Source organism: Equus asinus, chromosome 21, assembly GCF_041296235.1.
Source record: "Equus asinus isolate D_3611 breed Donkey chromosome 21, EquAss-T2T_v2, whole genome shotgun sequence".
Classification (NCBI taxonomy): Eukaryota; Metazoa; Chordata; class Mammalia; order Perissodactyla; family Equidae; genus Equus; species Equus asinus.
The window spans coordinates 9,813,146-9,835,847 of record NC_091810.1 but is presented as its reverse complement, the minus strand read 5'-3'; the positions used below and the strand labels follow the sequence as shown (position 1 = coordinate 9,835,847).

Genomic DNA, 22,702 nt, shown 5'->3' with positions numbered 1-22,702 from the left:
TTTTATTCATAAGTTTTGTACAAATATTCAAAATTGGTATTAATATTGATTTCATACATTAATACTCAAAATTAAGAATTTAATAGTCTTAAATTTTTGTTATCGCCATTACATGTTCATTAAAAGTTAGAGGTGCAGGCCTGGTGGTTAAGCTCGCATGCTGCACTTTTGTGGCCCAGAATTCGCAGGTTCAGACCCTGGGTATGGATCTATACACTGCTCATCACAACATGCTGTGGTGAGCATCCCACATACAAAATAGAGGAAGACTGGCACAGGTATTTGCTCAGCGACAAACTTCCTCAAGCAGAAAGAGGAAGATTAGCAACAGATGATAGCTCAGGGCCAATCTTCCTCACCAAAAAATAAAAAAAAATCTACGTTCAACTTGATTGCAAACCCATATGGCTCTGTTTTTTCATTTCATTTCCTTTCTTGCGATTTTAATATTAGAGTGTTAACCACTTTCCCAAATTCATCTGACAGACTAGTGTTTCCATTTCTACTTTGTTTGAAGCCAACAGATTACCTGGGTACCTGCCCCGGCCCAATTCCTTTGAGCACTTCTCATCCTGGTAGTACCGCTGGGTCCCACATAAAAGGATCATCTCTAAATGAGCCCCTCAGTGAAAATCAGGTATCATGTGTTCTTGGCCAATAGTATGCTGGAGCTCAGGGCCATTCTACAAGAGTATAAAATGCCATGTGGCTGCTTAGCCGTGTTTCGATACTTACCAGCAAACTTAACAATAGTGCAGATTCTTTAATGTGTGAAGGTTTTAAAGCAGGGTGAGAAATATCCACTAATGGTTTTATTTGTTTAATGTACCATGCCTAAAGTTATAATTTATCAAATAATTGTGATTTCATTAAACTATCAACATCCCTCTAGATTTGCACTGTCAGATACAATAGCCACTAGCTACTTGTGGCTATTTAAATTTAATTGATTAAAATTAAATAAAAGTAAAAATTGAATCCTTTATGGGTACTAGCCATAACCAAGTGTTCACTAGCCATGTATATCGGACTTTCCAGATAAAGAAGTTTTCTATCATCATAAAACTTTCTATCAGATAGGAATATTCTGAATACCTACATTTTACATAAATAAAGAGAATTTTATGGATTTAACTAATTAAATACTGCCACATTTAATTATTTGCAAAATTAATTGAGTACTGTAAAGCATATGGTTAAAATCATAAATCTTTGTCAGATATTTGAAAGCATCTTAATTCTTGTCTAGTAGAAACAATATGCAAAAATATTGTTTAAAAATAGTAAGTTGGAAAAAAGTTGACTTACATTTTGTTATTACCATTTTTATGTTTATACTTACTCATATTCTCATTTCTTACCGTATTTCCCCTGTGATTATGATAACTGGACGATTTTAGATAATTCCTGCAGTTTCCATGTTTTTGCCTGACACACACACACAAAGTGTAATCACAAAAAGTGAATGTTTTGGATCTAGCTTATCAACCAAATATTTCTCAGTCAGGGCCTAGGTCTTGGTGACCTTGCGATGGAGGCCCCTAAATATCTTTCCTTTATTTCCTTCTTACAAACACGTGATTGAGATGGGTTAAGTTATAGTTTCAGACCCTTCCTCCCCTATGATGGAGTAACAAGGATAGCAGGCACTCTTTCACCTCAGACAACTTAGAAATATAAAAATATGTGTGAACAATGGAGTGTTTTACAGCAATGGGAATTCATGAACTACAACACTCAAACACTCTGTGGAGGGAAAGAAGCCAGCCGCAAAAATCGGCCTACATCTGATTCCGTTTATATGAAGGACAGAGACAGGCAAGGCCAATTTCTGCAGATAGAAGTCAGGTGAGTGGTTACCAGGGGTCAAGGTTATGACTGGGAAGGAGATGTGACGGGGCCTTTTGTGGTGCTCCTAATATTTTGTTTCTTAGTCTGGCTACTGATTTCAGTACCAATTACACATGAAAATTCATCGAGCTGTAATACTTACGATGTGTGCACCTTTGTGTATGTATGTTAAACTTCAATAAAAAGCTGCTTGAAACAAAAAAACAAAAAAACAAAACAAAAAATGTGTGAAATGACAGTGTTCAGACATTAGTCAACTGCTCAAGACTAAGATCCCTGACTACATAAACAGTCAAGGTGAACCCTATTATTTCTCCAAACGTAATGAACCAATAGCCACAGTGGAAAAACTCCATAATATATGGAATATTGGGTAAAGTACGCAAAAGGAGACTGGCTTAATAGAGAGGAAAAATTAGACCTATGACATAAAAAAGCCCTTAACTTTTTAAAAGCTATTCTGGTCTTGCCTAACAAAGCTTAAAAATGCACCTTGAAAGGATCAAACACTTTCCAAGTTATACCACCTGCAAAGAAGCAGGAAAATGTGATACACAATCAGGAGAAAAATCAATATTCAAAACTGACTCAGATATAGAATTAGACAGGTTATTAAAATAGTTATACCTATGTTTCATATGGTGACAAAGGTAGAGCAAAATGTGAGCATGTTAAGAGAGTCATGGGAGATTTTTAAAAACCCAAATTAAACATATGGAAATGAAAACTACAATGCCTGAAATGTAAACTACATTGGGGAAATTAACAACTGATTAGGTACTGCAGAGGAAAGATTATTGAGGTTGAAGGTATACTAATCAAAAAGAAACAGAATGAAAAGATTGTAAACTTATCAGTGAGCTGTGAGACAACTTTAAGTGAACTAATATTGTCATTAAAGCTCCCAAAGAATGAAGAAAGAGGAGGGGACTGAAAAATTATTTGAAGAATATGGTAAACAATTTTCCAAAATTGATGAAAATTATAGACCTAAAATTAAAACTCAGTGAACTGTAATCATAGGAATGTAGAAATATAAACCAAGGCTGATCATAACCCATGATTTTGAAACAGTGATGAAGAGGAAGTCAGCAGAGAAAGGAGACTCATTATATAAAGAACAAAAACAAGAATAAAATCAGATTTCTATTTGGAAACAAGAAGGTAGAAGGCAATTGAGCAAACTCCTTCTGCAGTGCTGAAAAGAAAAATATTTCCTTGAATTCTATGCAAAGTAAAATATTTTCGTAAAAAAGTAAAAATTAGTGTATGTCCAATTTTCTCACAGACAAAAGAAATGAAAGAATTGATTTAACAGCATACCTGCACTATAAAAATGTTAAAGTCCCCCAGACAGATAGAAAATAAAATCAGATGAAAACTTAGATCTACACAAGACATGATAAAAATGTGTGTAAGTATATTTCTTTCTTATTTTTTAAATTAGTAAAAAGATAACTGAGTGGGACCCTCAGAATGGTGTCATGAGGAGCTTGGCAATTTTCCCCACAAAGCAACGATGAAACTGCATAACGTTATTAAAACAATTACTTTCACTCTGTGGAAATTGAGCAAACACATAAATGAATCGAGAAGCATTTATTCAAGCAAAACTACTGAACTCCATGAAGGGACATTGGGAGTGTCCAGAGTTTTAGCCTAGGGATGCTCCCATCTCCCTCTGGCTTGGTTTTACCAGAGCTGAACAAGCTATGAAAACCAGCAGCTTTGAGCTCTGGGAGACTGACATGAGTTGGAATGGAGTCTGGAAAAACCCCATGCCTGGAGGTGTTGTGCAAAAGGAATGTGAACCTCAGTGCAAACAACTGGGGATGGATAGCCAACACAGACGGTCTGAGGCTGCAATATCATGAGACTAACCAGAGGTTAATCAAGACAATTCTGGAAATGAGAAAGCCAGAGAAGTTCTTAATAAGATTTGACATATTTGTGGTGGTCCGGAAGGTTGGTTTATGCATAAAGTTGTGAGAACCCTAGCCATCTCTTCATCTCTGGCTGAATACGAGGCCTTGAGTACGCAAAGAGGTGACAGGAGAAGGCCCTGCAGAAAGTAAAAAGCCAAGGATTTGTTTGTTTTATTTTATTGAGGTCATAATAATTTATATCATTGTGAAATGTCAGTTGTACATTATTGCTTGTCAGTCACTATATAAATGTGCCCCTTCACCCCTTGTCCCTACCCCCCAACACCCTTTGCCTCTGGTAACACTAAACTGTTCTCTTTGTGTGTTAGTTTATCTTCCACTTATGAGTGAAATCATATGGTGTTTGTCTTTTTCTGTCTGGTAAAAGCCAGGGATTTTAATGTGTTTCCCAACCAACACTCAGAGCCATTGCCAAGGGGTAGAAGGCTCACCTAATCAAGCGGCTTATGGACAACATCTGAGCATTCACTGGCTGACCACTGAGCTATGCTGACCCAGAAGTGACTCTGTGAAGCCAGGCTTAAAGGAAAAAAAGAATTTAAAAAATAGCAATAAACTGGTTGGAGACATCAGCATCTCCACGTTGCAAAGGAGACAGATTACAGAATTAGTCAAGTCAGTACACAAAAGCAACAATATCAGTTCCTGGGGGAGTAGTAGATCTAAATCCAGAGTTGGTGCAATATATTATCTAACATGTCCAGTTGTCAACAATAAAAAATGGGAAGTGCAAAGAAATGGGAAAGTGTGAACCATACATGGGGAAAAGTCAACAGAAACTGTTTCTGGGGAGGTGAAGATAGTGGACTCAGGAAAAAAATACTTAAAAAGGAGCTATTATAAATATATTCAAAGATCTAAATGAAACCATATTTGATGAACTAAAATAATGTGTACAATGGCTCATCAAATAGAGAATCAATAAAGAGAGATTACTTTTTAAAAAGAACATAATAGAAATTCAAGACATAAAGTGTTGAATATCTGAAATGTAAAGTTCCAAAGACAAGCTCAACAGCAAATTGAGATGTCAGAAGGAAGATTTTGTCAACCTGCTGATAGGTCAATGGAGATTATCCAGTCTGAAGAAACAAAGATAAAAGGAATAAAAATTAACAGAATGTCACAACCTGCTGGGAAAACAATCAAGCATAGCAAGCATACACATGACAGAAGTTCCAGGAGTATAATAGTTACTTTGAAGGAGAGTAGAGAAAAGGACAGAAGAGTCCTTTGAAGAAATAATGGCCCCACATTTCCCCAAATGAGGGAAAACCAATCTACAAATCCAAGAAGGTCAACAAACTTCAAGTAGGATAAACAAAAGGAAATTCACATATAAACACATCATAGTCAAGCTACTGAATGCCAAAGACAAGTAGAAAATCTTGCAAGAAGCAAGAGAAAGAGGACTCATTATGTACAAGGGAACCACAAGCAACTGACAGCTGACTTCTCTTCAGAAACAATGCAGGCCAGATGACATTGAAAATGCATTTTTCTCTTTCTTTCAACTGATTGTAAAAATGATTGCACAAAATGATGAAAAAACTGTAATGTTGGACCTATATAAATATGTAATATATGAAAAGTGCACAAAGACAGGGAGGTATGGAGCTATATCAAAACAGTTTCTAAACCTTACTGGAAGTAAATATTAAGCTGAAGAGTATTATGTTAAGATGTATATTGTCTTCCCTTGAGTAACTACTAAGAAAAGAATTCAGGCAATTAAGAGAACCAGTAAAATGTTTCTCTAGAAAAAAATATATTTGATATGAAAAAGCAGTAAAAAAGGCACAAAAACACATAAGACATAGGAAACAGCAAAATGGGAGATAAAAAGTTAACAATATCGATAATTGAATTAAATTTGAAATGTATGAAGTACTCCAATTGAAAGCTGAGATGGTTGGGGCCAGCTCTGTGGCACAGTGGTTAAGTTCATGTGCTCTGCTTTGGTCACCCAAGGTTTGCAGGTTCTGATCTCAGGTGGGACCTATCAGCTCTCATCAGGCCACACTGCAGCAGCATCCCACTAAAGCAGAGCAAGACTGGCACAGATGTTAGCTCAGCAAAAATCTTCTTCAAGCAAAAAGAGGAAGATTGGCAACAGATGTTACCTCAGGGCCAATCGTGGGGGGGGGGGGGGCGCGGGGGGGGGCGCAAAGATTGTCAGTCTCAAAACAAAACAATATACAACTGTATGCTGTTTACAAGAGACAAACTTTAAATTCAAATAGACAAATAGGTTCAAAGTAAAATCATAGGAAAGTACACCATGCAAATAGTAACAAAATAGCTGGAGTGGCTATATCAATATCAGGCAAAATACCGTTTGATGCAAAAAATGTCACTAGAGACAAAAAGGAATATTTTATAAGGAGGAAAAGGGAAACTTACATAAATATTTAACAATTATAAACATAAACATATTTGACAGCTGAGCAACAAAATATATGAAGCAAGTCTGGCAGAATTAAAGAAGATATAAACAAATTGTCAACAATAGCTGGGGTCTTTAATATGCCATTCTCAGTCTGGGTCCAATGAAGGAAGAGAAACCTCACAGTAATTTGAACAGGAAACTGTTAATATAAATGACTAACTATTAATTAATACTTACATAAGGGGATTAGAATAATGAGAGATTAGCAAGTAAGTAAACAGTATGCTACAGAGTATAAGACTACAGATATAAGGAACACTAAACAGGGCTGAGATTGAGAGCCCATGGGAGATCCACTTGACAGGACTGAGATCCAGACCTTGTGGGAGAGGGCAAGGCCTTTACTTACTGAAAGGACTCTGCGAATAAGCCATGGTAATGGATCTTCAAGAAGCCCACCCCCTACTGTGCTGCGTAAAGCTGTCCGTGGGGCATCTCACCAGAGATACTTAAGTGTGAAACTGTGCAATGGAGGACACACATGGAAACTGCTGATTACTGTGAGCTGCTGGCACCAGGCACTGGAGAAGCTCTGAGTGACACAGGAGCCAAGGGGATACTCTGCCATAAAACAACCCAAGGATGGGTGTGTGATTAAAGAGCACAGATGTATTTACAGAGCAGCCAGAATGAATGAAACTATAGCTGAGTCAATAATTTTTTAACTGTCACACAGCATTCCCAATAATGGAGAGAAAAACTAGATTAAAAAATGAATATGAACAATCTTATCTGCCAATTTGAATGACGTCACATGTGTAGAATAGAGGCAGAGACCATATGCTAGGCTATAAAATGACTCAATATATTTAAAAGAACTGAAATAATGTAAAGTTCTATCACAACATAATTGAATTAAAAAGCAACAGAAAGAAATGTGGGAAAATCTCAAAGTTTGGAAATTAAACTACATGCTTCTAAACCGCCCATATGTCAAAGAAGAAATCACAATGGAAACTAAAAATAATTTGAATGAATGAAACAAAAACAACATCTCACAACTGATAAGAAGTTAACGAGGATGCAGAGGAAAATTTATAGCTTTAACACCTATATTAGAAAAAATTATTTTAAATAAATACCTAATTGTTCACCTTAAGAAGGTAGAAAAGAGGAGCAGACAAAACCAAAAGCAAGCAGAAGGAAGGAAATGATCAAGAATAGAGCAGAGATGGAAGTCTATTAGAAATAATCAAAAATTACAGCAAAGATACAGGGTACAAAACAAACTTACAAAGATCAGTTGCATTTCTATACTCTAATAATGAACTAAGAGAATTCAAGAATACAATCCCATTTACAATTGCAACAAAAAGAATAAAATATCTAGCAGTAAATTTAATCAAGGAGGTAAAAGACCTATACAATGAAAACTATAAGACATTACTGGAAGAAATTGATGATGACATAAAGAAATGGAAAGATATTCCATGAACTTGGATTGGAAGGATAAACATAGTTAAAATGTCCATACTAAAGTGAGCTACAGATTCAATGCAATCCCAATCAGAATCCCAATGACATTCTTCACGGAAATAGAACAAAGAATCCTAAAATTCATATCGGGGAACAAAAGAACCCAAATAGCTAAAGCAATTCTGAGAAAAAAAAACAAAGCTGGAGGCATCACAATCCCTGACTTCAAAATATACTACAAAGATATAGTAATCAAAACAGCATGGTACTGGTAAGAAAACAGGCACACACATCAGTGGAACAGAAGAGAAAGCCCAGAAATAAAACCACACATCTACAGACAGCTAATCTTTGACAAGGGGGCTAAGAACATACAATGTAGAAAGGAAAGACTCTTCAATAAATGACATTGGGAAAACTGGACAACCATATGCAAAAGAATGAAAGTAGACCATTATCTTTCACCATAAACAAAAATTAACTCAAAATGGATCAACTACTTGAAGGTAAGACATGAAACTATAAAACTGTTAGAAGAAAATATAGGCAGTAGACTCTTTGACATGGGTCTTACAAAGATCTTTTTGAATACCATGTCTCTTCAGGCAAGGGAAAAAAAGAAATAACTGGGACTTCATCAGACTAAAGAGCTTCTGCAAGGAAAAGGGAACAAGGATCAAAAAGAAAAGACAACCAGGGCTGGCCCAGTGGTGCAGTGGTTAAGTTCGCATGTTCCACTTTGGCGGCCCAGGTTTCGCTGGTTCGGATTCAAGGTGTGGATCTGGCACCACGTGGCAAGCCATGCTGTGGCAGGCGTCCACATATAGAGGAAGATGGGCACTGATGTTAGCTCAGGGCAAGTCTTCCTCAGCAAAAAGAGGAGGATTGGCAGTAGTTAGCTCAGGGCTAGTCTTCCTCAAAAAAAAAAAAAAAAAAGAAGAAGAAAAGAAAATATACTAAGGCAGCAAGGCAGAAGAAAATAACTTGCAAAGGAACCCCATCAGGCTTTCAGTGAATTTCTCAGCAGAAACCTGACAGTCTAGGAGAGAGTGGAATGATCTATTCAAAATCCTGAATGACAAAACTTTCAGCCAAGAATACTCTATCCAATGAAAATCTCCTTCAGATATGACAGAGAAATAAAAACTTTCCCAGATAAACAAAAGCTAAGGGAGTTCATTGCCACAAGTGCCCCTCTGCAAGAAATCCTCAAGAAGGCCCTCATATCTGAAAAAAGAAATAGGAAAGGCGCTACAAAGCCCTGAGCAAGGAGATGAATAGGCAGGCAATAATCAAGAAGTGGTAGATCTCTATCAGATCAGGTTAGTAAACAATTCTAATGTCAAGGATAATATAAACAGAAAATACCAAAACAAAATGACCTCATCTTTTTATCCATAGATGCACAACGCAGGTTGGAAAAAGATATGACAAAATAACTTAGAGGGAAATAGTAAAGGGATGGAATCAGTATAGTCTAAGGAAGTAGGAGGCTGTCAGAAAATGGACTATCTCAACTATGAGATTGTTTATATGAACTTAAGGGTAACCAATAACAAATAATCAGAACAGACATCTTTACAATAAATGAGGAGGAAAAGAAGAAAAACAACAGAGAAACTACCTAATCAAATTGGTAGTCCAAAATACACAGGAAGGAAACAAAGGAAATGCAGAAGAACCAGGAAATGTGTGAGAAGATGGGAGTGTTAAGCCCTATATATCAATAATCTCTCTAAATGTAAATGGATTGAATTCTCCAATCAAAAGATACAGAGTGGCAAGATGGATTAAAGAACAAATGCCAACAATATGCTGCCTCCAGGAAACACATCTCAGCTCTAGAGACAAACATAGGCTCAGAGTGAAGAGATAGAAGACAATACTTCAAGTTGATGGCAAACCAAAGAAAGCAGGTGATGCCATACTTATATCAGACAAAGTAGACTTCAAGATAAAACTGATAAAGAGAGACGCAAAGGGGCAGTGTATAATAATAAAAGGGACTCACCACCAAGAAGACATAACACTTATAAACATGTCTGCACCCAACACAGGAGCACCAAAGTACATAAAGCGACTATTAACAAAGCTAAAAGGAGATATTACCAACAACACAATAATAGTAGGGGACCACAATACTCCACTTACATCAGTGGATGGATCATCCAGAGAAAAAGCCAACAAACAGATACTGGACTTAAATGAAAAACTAGATGAGATGAACGTAGTAGACATATATAGAGTCCTCCATCCCAAAACAGCAGAATATACATTCTTCTCAAGAACACATAGAACATTCTCAGGGATAGAGCAAATATTGGGAAACAAGGCAAACCTTAATAAATTTAGGTAGATTGAAATGATATCTACTATCATTTCTGACCATAATGCCGTGAAAGTAGAAATCAACTACAAGAAAAAAGCTGGGAGAGGAACCAAAAATGTGGAGACTAGACAACATGCTACTGAACAACCAAAGGGTCATCAAAAAAAATAAAGGAAGAGATCAAAAGATATTCGGAGGCAAACAAAAATGGAAACACCATGTTGACTCTTATGAGATGCAGTAAAAGCAGTCCTAAGAGGGAAGTTTATAGCAATACAGCACCACATTAACAAACAAGAAAAAGCTCAAATAAACTATCTTAATCTACACCTAACAGAATTAGAAAAAGAAGAAGAAACAAAGCCCAAGCTCAGGAGAAGCAGGGAAATAATAAAAATTAAGTGCAGAAATAAATGAAATAGAAACAAAAAAGACTGTGAAAGGATCAATGAAACAAGGAGCTGGTTCTTTGAGAGGATGAACAAAATTGACAAACCCTTAGACTAAGAAAAAAAGAAAGAAGTCTCAAATAAATAAAATTAGAAATGAAAGAGCAGAAATTTCCATGGATAGCACAGAAATACAAAAGATTACGAGACTACTATGAAAAACTATATGCTAACACACTGGACAACCTAGAAGAAATGGATAAATTCTTAGACTCTTACAACCTCCCAAAACTGAATCAAGAATAAACAGAGAATCTGAAGAGACCAATCACAAGTAAAGAGATTGAAACAGTAATCAAAAACCTCTCCAAAAATAAAAGTCCAGGACCAGATGGCTTCTCAGGAGAATCCTGCCAAACATTCAAAGACAATTTATTACCTATGCTTCTCAAACTATTCCAAAAAGTTGAGGAAGATGGAAATTCCCCTAACACATTCTATGAGGCCAACATCACCCTGATCCCACCACCAGACAAGAACAGTACAAAGAAGGAAAATTACAGGTCAATATCACTGATGAACATAGATGCAAAAATCCTCAACAAAATATTGGCAAACTGAACACAGTAATACATTAAAAAGATCATACACCATGATTAAGTAGTATTCATACCAGGGACACGGATGTTTCAACATCCACGAATCAGTAAATGTGATATACCATATAAACACAAAAGGAAGAACAAAAACCACATGATCATCTCTATAGAAGCAGAGAAAGCATTTGACAAGATCCAGTATCCATTCATGATAAAAATTCTCAATCAAATGGGTATAGAAGGAAAATATCCCCACACAATAAAGGTCATATATGACAAATCCACAGCCAACATCATACTCAGTGGAGGAAACTGAAAGCCATCCCACTGATAACAGGAACAAGACAAGGATGCCCACTCTCTCCACTCTTATTCAACATAGTACCAGAGGTTTTGGCCAGAGCAATTAGGCAGGAAAAAGAAATAAGAAGAATCCAAATAGGCACTGAAGAAGTGAAACTTTCACTCTTTGCAGACGACATGATTTCTATATAAAAAATGTATAGAAAACTCTAAAGAATCCATCGGAAAACTCTTAGAAATAATCAACAACTACAGCAAAGTTGTAGCATACAAAGTCAACGTACAAAAATCAGTGGCATTTCTATACTCTAATAACGAACTAATAGAGCAAGAACTCAAGATTACAACCCAATTTACAATTTCAACAAAAAGATTAAAATATCTAGGAATAAATTTAACCAAAGATGTGTAAAACCTATACAAGGAAAACTATAGGACATTACTGAAAGAAATCCATAATGACATAAAGAAATGGAAAGATAGTCCATGTACACGGATTGGAAAAATAAACATAGTTAAAATGGCCATACTACCTAAAGCAATCCACACATTCAATGCAATCACAATCAGAATCCCAATGACAATCTTCACAGAAATAGAACAAAGAATCTTAAAATTCGTATGGGGCAACAAAAAAAGCAAAATAGCCAAAGCAGTCCTGAGAAACAAGAAAACTGATGGCATCGAAATCCCTGATTTCAAAACATATTACAAAACTGTAGTAATCAGAACAGCATGGTACCAGTACAAAAACAGGCACACAGGTCAGTGAAACAGAACTGAAAGCCCTGAAATAAAACCACACATACATGGACAGCTAATCCTCAATAAAGGAAGCAAGAGGGGCTGGCCTGGTGGTGCTGTGGTAAAGTTTGCACATTCCTCTTTGGTGGCACAGGGTTGGCCACTTTGGATCCTGGGTGTGCACATGGCACCACTTGGCAAGCCATGCTGTGGTAGGCATCCCACATATAAAGTAGAGGAGGATGGGCACAGACGTTGGCTCCGGGCCAGCCTTCCTCAGCAAAAAGAGGAGAATTGGCAGCAGACGTTAGCTCAGGGCTAATTTTCCTCAAAAACAAATAAATAAATAAAAAATAAAGGAACCAAGAACATAGAATGGAGTAAGGAAAGCCTCTTCAATAAGTGGTGCTGAGAAAACTAAAGAGCCACATCTAAAATATGAAAGTAGACCGTTATCTTTCTCCATAGACAAAAATAGACCCAAAATGGATCAAAGACTTGAATGTAAGACCAGAAACTGTAAAACTTCTGGAAGAAAATATAGGCAGTACACTCTTTGTCATCAGCCTTAAAAGGATCTTTACAAACATAGTGTCCACTCAGTCAAGGGAAACAAAAGAAACAATAAACAAGCGGGACTTCCTCAGACTAAAGAGCTTCTGGAAGGCAAAAGAAACCAAGATCTAAATGAGAAAACAACTCAGGAACTGAGAGAAAATATTTGCAAATCATATATACGATCAGGGATTAATCTCTGCAATATATAAAGAGCTCACACAGCTGAACTATGAAAGAATAAATGACCCAATCAATAAGTGGGCAGAGGATATGAACAGGCATTTTTCCAAAGAAGATATACAGATATTTCCAAAGAAGATGATCAATAGGCAGATGAAAAGGTGCTAAACATCATTAATCATCAGGGAGATACAAATCAATGCTACAGTTGGATATCTTCTTATGCCTGTTAGAACAGTTACAATCACCAAGACAAAAAAAATAACAAATGTTGGAAAGGTTGTGGAGAAAAGGGAACCCTCATCTACTGGTGGTGGGAACGCAAACTTGTGCAGCCACTTTGGAAAACAGTATGGAGATTTCTCAAAAAGTTAAAAATAGAATTACCATATGACCAGGCTATCACCAGCTCACTACTGGGTATTTATCCAAAGATCTTGAAATCAACAATAAGAGACGTATGCACCTCTATGTTCATTGCAGCATTATTCACAATAGCCAAGATGTGGAAGCAACCCAAGTGCCCAACGACTGATGATTGGATAAAGATGATGTGGTATATATATACAATGGAATACTACTCCACCAGAAAAAGCACATAATCGTCCCATTCACAACCACATTGGTGGAACTTGAGGGCATCATGTTGAGAGAAATAAGCCACACAGAGAGAGAAAATAACATATGATTTCACTCATATGTGGAATATAAACAAACTTATGGACAAATGGAACAATTTAGTGGTTACTGTGGCAGCAGGAGAGTGGGTACAAGGGGTGCAGTGGCACATCGATATGGTGTTTGATAAACACTGATGTACAATTGAAATTTCACAATGTTATAAACTAGTTAGACCACAATAATTTTTTTTAAACTGGTTTTTTGGAAAGTTCAAAAAAGTTGAGACAACATGAGTGACATCAGCCTCATGGTGGAATTTTCCCCCTTGTCACACCCCTCTAAGTTACAGCCAAATGGACATGCACTGACCAACATAGGATTTCCTATACAGCAGTAGAGGATGCCTAAGAGATCCATGCGTCTATACATCTGAAGGTGGGTGGACTCAACCCCCAGTAAGCAGTGGAAGCCCCCACCACCCTCCCTGAGTGGCAGCAATCCAGGTTGTGGATCCTCACACAGTGGCTTGCACAAGTGGTGAGGACAGCCCAGCTCACCTGACTGCCAGTGGAGCAGGGATGGTGGCAGCCTGGCCTGTGTGACTGCTGGCACAGTGGAGGTGGCCTGGCCCACACAAGTGTGAGCAAACTGGGTGGGGGCAGAAGAAATAGCCCCTTTGCCCCAGCACTGGCAGGTGGAACCTGTGACCAGAGGCTTCAGGAAACACAGCAGATCTGGTGACCTAGCCCCCACTGGTGGCACCCCCCAACACCAGCTCAGCAGCAGCAGGAGATACACATAGTTCTCCAGGTCCCTGGCAGGGATAGTGACACCTGTGAACCCAGCACCCCTGGCAGCAGTGCAACGAGCACCTTCAGACAACCCAGGACAATCATCACCGGTCATGCATGGGGCAGCAGCATCCACGCCTATGGGAGCCAACAGAAAGCCAGTGGGGTCTCAAATAGACCAGCCTCACTATACCTGGAAGACCTAGAAAAGGAACAAACAAAGCCCAACGTCAGGAGAAGGAAGGAAATAATGAAATCAGAGCAGAAATAAATGAAACAGGAAGTAGAAAAACAACAGAAAGGATCAATGAAACTAAGAAGCGGTTCTCTGAGAAGATAAACAAAACTGACACTATCTCAGCCAGATTCAGAAAAAAAGAGAGAAGACTCGAATAAATACAATCAGAAATTACAGAGCAGTAACTACAATGGACACTGCAGAAACACATTGGATTACAGAAGAATACTATGAAACACTATATGTCAACAGACTGAATAGCCTGGAAGAAATGGATAAATTCTTAGAACCATATGACCTCCGAAAACTGAATCACGAAGAAATAAAGAATCTGAATACACCAATCACAAGCAGAGATTGAAACTGTTATCAAAAGCCTCCCAAAGAAAAAGTCCAGGACCATACAGCTTCTCTGGTGAATTCTACCAAACATTCAAAGAAGATTTAATTCCTGTGCGTCTCAAACTATTCTGAAAAATTGGGAGGATGGGACACTTCTGAATTCATTTTCTGAGGCAAACATTATCCTGATATGAAAACCAGACAAGGATGACACAAAAAAGGAAAATTACAGGCCAATATCAGTGATGAACATAGACACAAAAGTACTCAACAAAATATTAGGAAATTGAATACAACAATACATTAATTGGATCATAGACCACGATCAGGTGGGATTTACTGTAGGGGTGCTGAAATGGTTCAACATTAGCATATCCATCAATGTGATGTACCACATTAACAAAATGAAGAATGAAAATCACATGATCATCTCAATAGATGGAGAGAAAACATCTGACAATTTCCAACATCCATTTATGATAAAAACTCTCAATAAAATGGGTATAGAGGGAAAGTACCTCTACATTACAAAGGCCATATATGACCAACCCACCGCCAACATCACACACAATGGTCAAAAAGTGAAAGCCATTCCTCTCTGAGAACAGGAACAAGACAAGGGTGCCCACTCTTGCCACTCTTCTTCAACATAGTACTGGGAATTTTAGCCAAACAAGTAAGGCAAGAAAAAGAAATAATAGGTATCCAAAAAGGAAAGGAAGAATTAAAACTGTCACTATTTGTGGTTGACATGATTCTATATACAGAAAACTGTAAAGAATCCAACAAAAAACTATTAGAAATAATCAACGAATACAGTAAAGCTGCAGAGTACAAAATCAACATTCAAAAATCATTTGCATTTCACTCCATAACGGGGGCCTGCAGTTTGCCAGTTGGGATCCTGGGCATGGACCTACACACCGCTCATCAGGCCATGCTGTGGTGGCATCCCAAACAGAAGAACTAGAACGATTTACAACTAGGATATACAACTATGTAGTGGGGCTTTGGGGAGAAAATAAAAGAGGAAGATTGGCAAAATACGTTATCTCAAGGCCAGTCTTCCTCACACACACAAAATCAGTTGCATTCCTATACACTAGTAATGGACCAGCAGAAAGAGAAGTCAAGACTATAATCCCATTTACAACTGCAACAAAAAAGAATAAAATACTTGGAATAAATTTAACCAAGGAGGTGAATGCCATATACTCCAAAAACTATGACATTAATGAAATAACTCCAAGAAGACAAAGAAATGGAAAGATATTCCATTCCCATGTATTGGAAGAATAAACACAGTTAAAATGTCCATATTACCTAAATCAATCTACAGACTGATCTACAGATCAACCTACAGACTTAATGCAAACCCGAATGGAATACCAATGACATTCTTCATGAAAAGATAAAAAAGAATCTTAAAATTTATATGGAAAAACAAATGACACTGAATAGCCAAAGCAATTCTGAGGGGGAAAAAAAAAACAATACTTGGATGTATCATGCTCCCTGAACTCAAAATATACTACAAAGCTGTAGTAGTCAAAACAGCATGGTACTGGCATAAAAAACCCGGATATACAGATCAATGGAACAGAATTGAAAGCCCAGAAGTAAAACCACACATCAAGAGACAGCTAATCTTCAACAAAGAAGCCAAGAACACACAATGAAGAAAGGAAAGTCTCTTCAATTAATAGCGTTGGGAGAATTGGACAGCCACATGCAAAAGAATGAATGTAGACCACTGTCTCACATGATACACAAAAATTAACTCTAAATTGATTAAAGACTTGAATGTAAGACCTGAAACCATAAAACTCTTAGAAGAACATATAGGCAGTACAGATTTGACGTAGGTCTTAGTAGTATCTTTCTGAATACCGTGTCTCCACAGGCAAGGGAATCAAAAGACAGAATAAAGAAATGGGACTACATCAGACTAAAGAGCTTCTGCAAGGCAAAGGAAACCATCAGCAAAACGAAAAGACAACCTACCAATGGGAAGAAAACATTTGCAAATCATACATCTGACAAGGCGTTACTTTCCAAAATATATAAAGAGCTCATACAACTCATTAACAAGAAAAAAGAAGAATCCAATAAAAAAATGGACAGAGGATACGAACAGACATTTTTCAAAGACGATATCCAGATGGCCAACAGGCACACGAAAACATGTTCGACATCACTAATCATCAGGGAAATGCAAATCAAAACGACAATGAGATATCACCTCAGACCAGTCAAATGGCTATAATTACCAAGACAAAAAATAACAAATGTTGGAGAGGATGTGAAGTAAAGGGAATGCTCATAAACTGGTGGTGGGAATGCAAACCGGTGTGACCACTATGGAAAACAGTATGCAAATTTCTCAAAAACTTAAAAACGGAAATACTGTATGATCCAGCCATTCTGCTACTGGGTATTTATCAAAAGAACATGAAATCACTAATTCAAAAAGATATATGCACCCGTATGCTCACCACAGCATTATTCACAATAGGCAAGATGTGGAAGCAACCTAGGTGCCCATCAAGGGACAAATGGATAAGAAGGTGTTGTATATATATACAATGGAATACTACTCACCCATAAAAACAGACAAACTCATCCCATGTGAGACAAGATGGATGGATCTTGAGCAAAACAAGTCAGACGGAGAAAGAAATACTGTATGATTTCACTCCTATGTGGAATATAAGCAAACACATAGATGAGAATAGATTAGTGGTTACCAGAGGAAAAAGGGATGAGGGAGGATGAAATGGTAAAGCCACATATGTATGGTGATGGATAAAAACTGAATTATTGGTGATGAACACAATGCAGTCTAAAGAGAAACTGAAATATAATGATAGACACTTGAAATGTATACAAGGTTGAAAGCCAATATGACCCAATAAAATAATTATATATATATATATATATACATATATATATATTTAAATACAGACAGTAACCACTAAAAATAGGCACATATAGAAAAAGCAAGTTAAAATGGAATTTTAAGTAAATATTATTAACCCCAAAGAAGAAAAAAAGAGAAAGGGGAACAAAAGCCAAATGGAAAAAAAGAAAACATATAGTAAAATGGATGACCTAAATCTAACTGTCAATAATTACATTAAATGTAAAAGGATAAAATTCTCCAATTGAAACTTAGAGTTTGTCACAACAGATAGAAAAACAGCATTTAAAAAGAAACAAAAGAATATCTTAAATACTCAAATTCTTTGTTAAATTCTATCATATGTAGTTTCATTATTTTGACATATTTTGAATGGCTGCATAGCACTCTAACTTATGGTATAATAGAATTAATCATGGTTAGATGATTATGATTTTATACATTAAGTTGGACAACATATCAAAGGTCTTTTCTGCTCTTGCTGTCTGTTAATTTAAGACATGATTTTACTCTCTCTTATGGCCACTAGCAATCCCTGACTTAGTACTTCTGTGGTTCATGAGTTAGAGGATAGTAATGTAGGATGATCCAGAATTATATCAAAGTCATTAAAATTCATCGCATCCTAGTCAGCAATAAAATAGTCATATTTATCATTCAGGAATCCCTTACCAAGGACCACAATCCATAAATTTTCAAGTCTTAAATCATATTGCTATTCACTTCCAAAAACCTCACAGAGCATTGGATCTCAGCCTCCAGAGACCGTTCATTGCTGGGCTTTATCACATGTATCTAGAAAACTCACATCTGTGAGAATGTCAGAGTCTTTCCCTGCTTGGCCAAATGGGATCTCCATCTCTCATGCAACTACAGTCCTGACACAGGAAGCTCAAATCATTTCTTGACAGGACTTAATTTCTTCATTCCTCCATTATAGCTCTTAATATTACTAAGTTGAACACATAGGAGAGAATAATCTGGTCAGTGAATATATAAACAGTGGCTAGAAGAGACTGGGCCACATAAGGAGGACTAGGTTATTTGGAACCATTGTTCAGTTCACTGGAATGGGAGGAACTGGGAAGCACATAATCAAATGGGGTTCTTTTGGGTAGGATGCTTCAGAACAATTAATGAAAACGTTTACGTCTCACTATTTCAACGAGAAGGAAACACTAACTTACACATACCATGGTTTTGCACCTGCCAAAACAGATCAGTCCTCCTTGGGATTCCTCTACTGGGAAAGAACAAAGAGAATCTAGAGCTGGGAAAGGAAAAAGAGACCATGAGAGCAAGCATAATTTAGGGTTACCATGAGAGGAAGTAACATTTGGCTCCTCCATTCCATTTTGCATAATACCTCTAACTGTACAAACATAACAATATGAAAAAATTAGAAGGAGTGTAGATAAACCCAAACTCTTCCCCTAATGCCCAGGAAACCCAAACACTTCAGCAGACAGTTTTCTGGCCTGTCCTCCACTTTGGGGAAGCTGCTCTGCACCTGAGACTAGGCTGCTCAGCCCTGCCCTGAACAGGTCCTCCTCCCTCCATTCACACCTTCCAGGACTGAAAAGGAGCCACGCCATCCAGCCACACCTTACCTCATGGCCTTGGGGTCCCGTGAGGTTGAAGAGGTTAGAAAAGACATAGAACTGGTCAGGAAGTATTCAGTATTCCAATTCCAGAAAAACTGACTGTGATTAAACACATTACGACATATTCACGTAATAAACGTGAAGTCAGGAAAAATATTGTGAACGTGGAAAGCATTCCAGAAACACTGTCAGTAGAAAAATCAGGTTATAAAACTATAGGTACAATATGATACCATTTGAAGAACATATGTGTATCTCAATATCAAACGACTGAAAAATCATCAGACTTCAATAGACAGAAAAAATCTAGAAAGTTTTACATTTACATGTTGACAGTGCTTATCTTTTGCCCCCGATGGGGGGTTTTGTTTGTTTAAGTATATCTTAACTTGCTGATTGAATGTTCATTTCTTAAAATATCTATGCATGTGAAGATTTGTTGTGTGTTAAGTGGAAGCTGTTTTCCAAAATGTGGAAAGTTCATTCTTCTAAACAGAGTTTAGTTGGTCTTGGGGAAATGTACTAAATTTGGGTTGTTTTATTAAATGGTTTTTGATTCCTTCAGTTACCAGTGACACAATCTCCTCTCAGGTTTCTAGGCATGCTCATTGTTGGATGACTGTCTAGACAGATGGCTGAAGTCCCTGAGTATAGCTAATATGTATTGTTGCTGGTCTCAGGGCTACATCCTTTTGCAAGTTCTCTTTATGGAACCCTTTCCCATCCTGTTAGCCACGTCCTCCAGAAAGCTGCTCAATTATCTTATCCTGTCAGTCTCACTCAGCAACCATCATCATCAGAATAAAAAATGTAAAGTAGGAGTTACCGTGTGACCCAGCACTTCTGCCCTTAGGTATATACCGAAGAGAATGGAAATATGCATTCACACAAAAACTAGTACACAAATGTTCACATTTGTCACAGCCAAAAAGTGGAAGCAACCTAAATGTCCATCAACAGATGGATGAAGAAAATGCCATTTATGGATATAAGGGAATATTACGCAGCCAGAAAAATAAGGCTATTTTGATACCGACTCCTCGTGGATGACCTTGAGGACACTGTGCTTAGTAAAATGAGCCTGTCATGAAAGTATAAATTTTGCACGATTGCTCTACTATGAGGGTCCTAGAGAAGTCAAATTCATAGAGACAGAAAGGAGAACGGTGGCTGCCAGGGCTGGGAGCAGAGGGGAATGGGGAGTTAGTGTTTAATGGGACAGAGTTTCAGTCGAAGATGAAAAAGTCCTGGAAGTGGATGGTGCTGATGGTCACACAATAATGTGAATGTACTTACTGTCACAGAACTGTACACTGAAAAGTGGTTAAAATGGCAAATGTAATGCCATGTATACTTTACAAAATAAAGTAAAAGAATAATGTGCTTATCTACCACATGGACGAACTTTGAAAACCTCATGCTAAGTGAAAGGAGCTAGACATAAAAGGACACATACTGCATGATTCCATGTAGACTGAATTTCAAGACTCAGCAAATCCATGGAGGCAGAAGACGGGTTAGTGGTCTCCAGAGTATGGGAGGACGATGGAATAGGAAGTGACAGCTAACAAGGCCAGGGTTTCTTACTAAGGTGATCAAATATTTTGGAATTAGATAGTGGTACTGATTTGTACAACCTTGTGAATATAGTAAAAAGTTTTCTTTTGAGTACATTTTTACAAGGTGAATTTTGGGGCTGGCCCAGTGGCATAGTGGTCAAGTTCAGCACACTTTGCTTTGTTGGCCCAGGTTCACAGGTTTGGGTCCCAGGCATGGACCTACACCACTCATCAAGCCATGCTGTGGTGGCACCCCACATACACAATAGAGGAAGATGGGCACAGATGTTAGCTCGGGGCCACTCTTCCTCAAGCAAAAAGAGGAAGATTGGCCACAGGTGTTAGCACAGGGCCAAACTATCTCACCAAAAAAAAAAAAGGGGGGGGGGAATTTTATGATCATGTATATATCTCAACTGAAAAAGTAAGGTAAAAATTTACAACATAAATTCCTTACCATCACGGTGCTCTCATAGGTGATCAGAGTTTAATCACAACCCGACAGTGGTGGCTGCAGTCAGAATGACATCACTGCCTTATAAAACACCAAGTCACATTATCTGAATCTCCCTAGTGGCCTTCGATGCATCTATTCCTATTCAGGGTTTACTTTACCTACCAGAAGGAACATAAGAGTATCAACAGTGTCATTTGAGTCTTTTTATCACCCCAAATACTAAGATGGCATGGTCTGGCATATGATAAGCATTTACTAAAAATCTGATTATTTTACCCCAAATTCTAGTTCTAGACATTTCTTAAGAAAATATTGAGATAAAGAAATGCATGTACGAGTATCTTCAATACAGAGTTTTTGACAGCCAAAAACTAGAAACACAAAAATCTAAGAGGGAACAGGTTAATTAATTTGGTTCTGCTATATGATGGCAGGTACAGGATTATTAATCAGGATGATACTGGTCCAAGTGTAAAATACGCACTCATAACTGGGGAATGGTATCCAGTTGAAACTTAAGACATAGATTCTGTTCTCAGATTTTCTAAACGTAACTGCTCTTAGAGTTCATGACATTTTAGTGTCTTGGGTTTTTCATCAGTAAAGGCAAGAGTACGAAGATCACTTACTAAGCATGAATATGTTGGAGAAATATAATCTATATTAAAACTTAGTAATATGTTGTAATCCCATATAAATATGTTAGCTATTTTTATTGAAGAACATTGCATGTCCCCTAATTGGGTATTATAAAAGAAACGATTCTCCTTCCTAGAGTAAAATTGTGCTTATCAGCCCTGCTCTGATAATGCTCACAAAAATAATGGGCAAAATTAGATCTTTTGCTTGAGAATGCATTTTTAATTCATACATCAAGAGTTTCTAGAAAAGAGGAGGAGGAAATTTCGCTCCCGCCGAAATGCAGCAGAAACAAAGAGACATTTGTGAATCACAACCTGCGCAAAGAAGCTGATGTGATCAAGCGTCTCATAAAGTGAGAACATTAGTAAGACTGACAGTGCCCTTAAGCAGCAACAAAAGGCATGTGGGTAAATAAAATGATTCCTTATTTTCTTCTATCTCAATTAGTATTTGGACATGTTTTTGGGAAGATAACTAAAAATCAGATATTATTGCAAAGTTTTGTTAAATTTTTCTTATATCAATAATTTAGAAATCAATGATTTTATGAAAGAAAATCAACCATCCTCAATGTTGACTTTTGTGTGTAAAACAATTCTTTCCTCTCATCAAGGTTCTTCTTTTGGGGATGGCAGGACTGAGCAGGAAGTCAGTAGGCACCAGGCTGTTCTTGGGGCACAGAATGACTTCCTTACATAACACTCTCCAGGTCCACACCCGCCCTGCTCATACACATAAACAGATGGAAAAGAGGACAGAGCCTG

General features: G+C 37.4%; 1 protein-coding gene across 43 annotated transcripts in view; it reads right to left on the bottom strand.

The window, feature by feature from the left end:
• The window catches only part of LOC123276003 (uncharacterized), a 99,947-nt gene that overhangs the window by 75,731 nt on the left and 1,514 nt on the right, over nucleotides 1-22,702 (bottom strand). For 4 of the 43 annotated variants that reach the window (XR_011496554.1, XR_011496555.1, XR_011496556.1 and 1 more), the window contains exons 3-5: nucleotides 21,297-21,374; nucleotides 19,287-19,465; nucleotides 18,870-18,946 (exon numbers count right to left, since the gene is read on the bottom strand). The exons of 1 other annotated variant lie outside the window; for it this stretch is intronic. Coding sequence is in view for 5 of the 42 variants with exons in the window: in XM_070493309.1 (XP_070349410.1) it covers nucleotides 1,378-1,428; nucleotides 18,870-18,946 (128 nt within the window). In the remaining 37 variants the exon portion in view is untranslated. 38 more of the 43 variants (XR_011496564.1, XR_011496576.1, XR_011496574.1 and 35 more) reach the window with 32 other exon arrangements.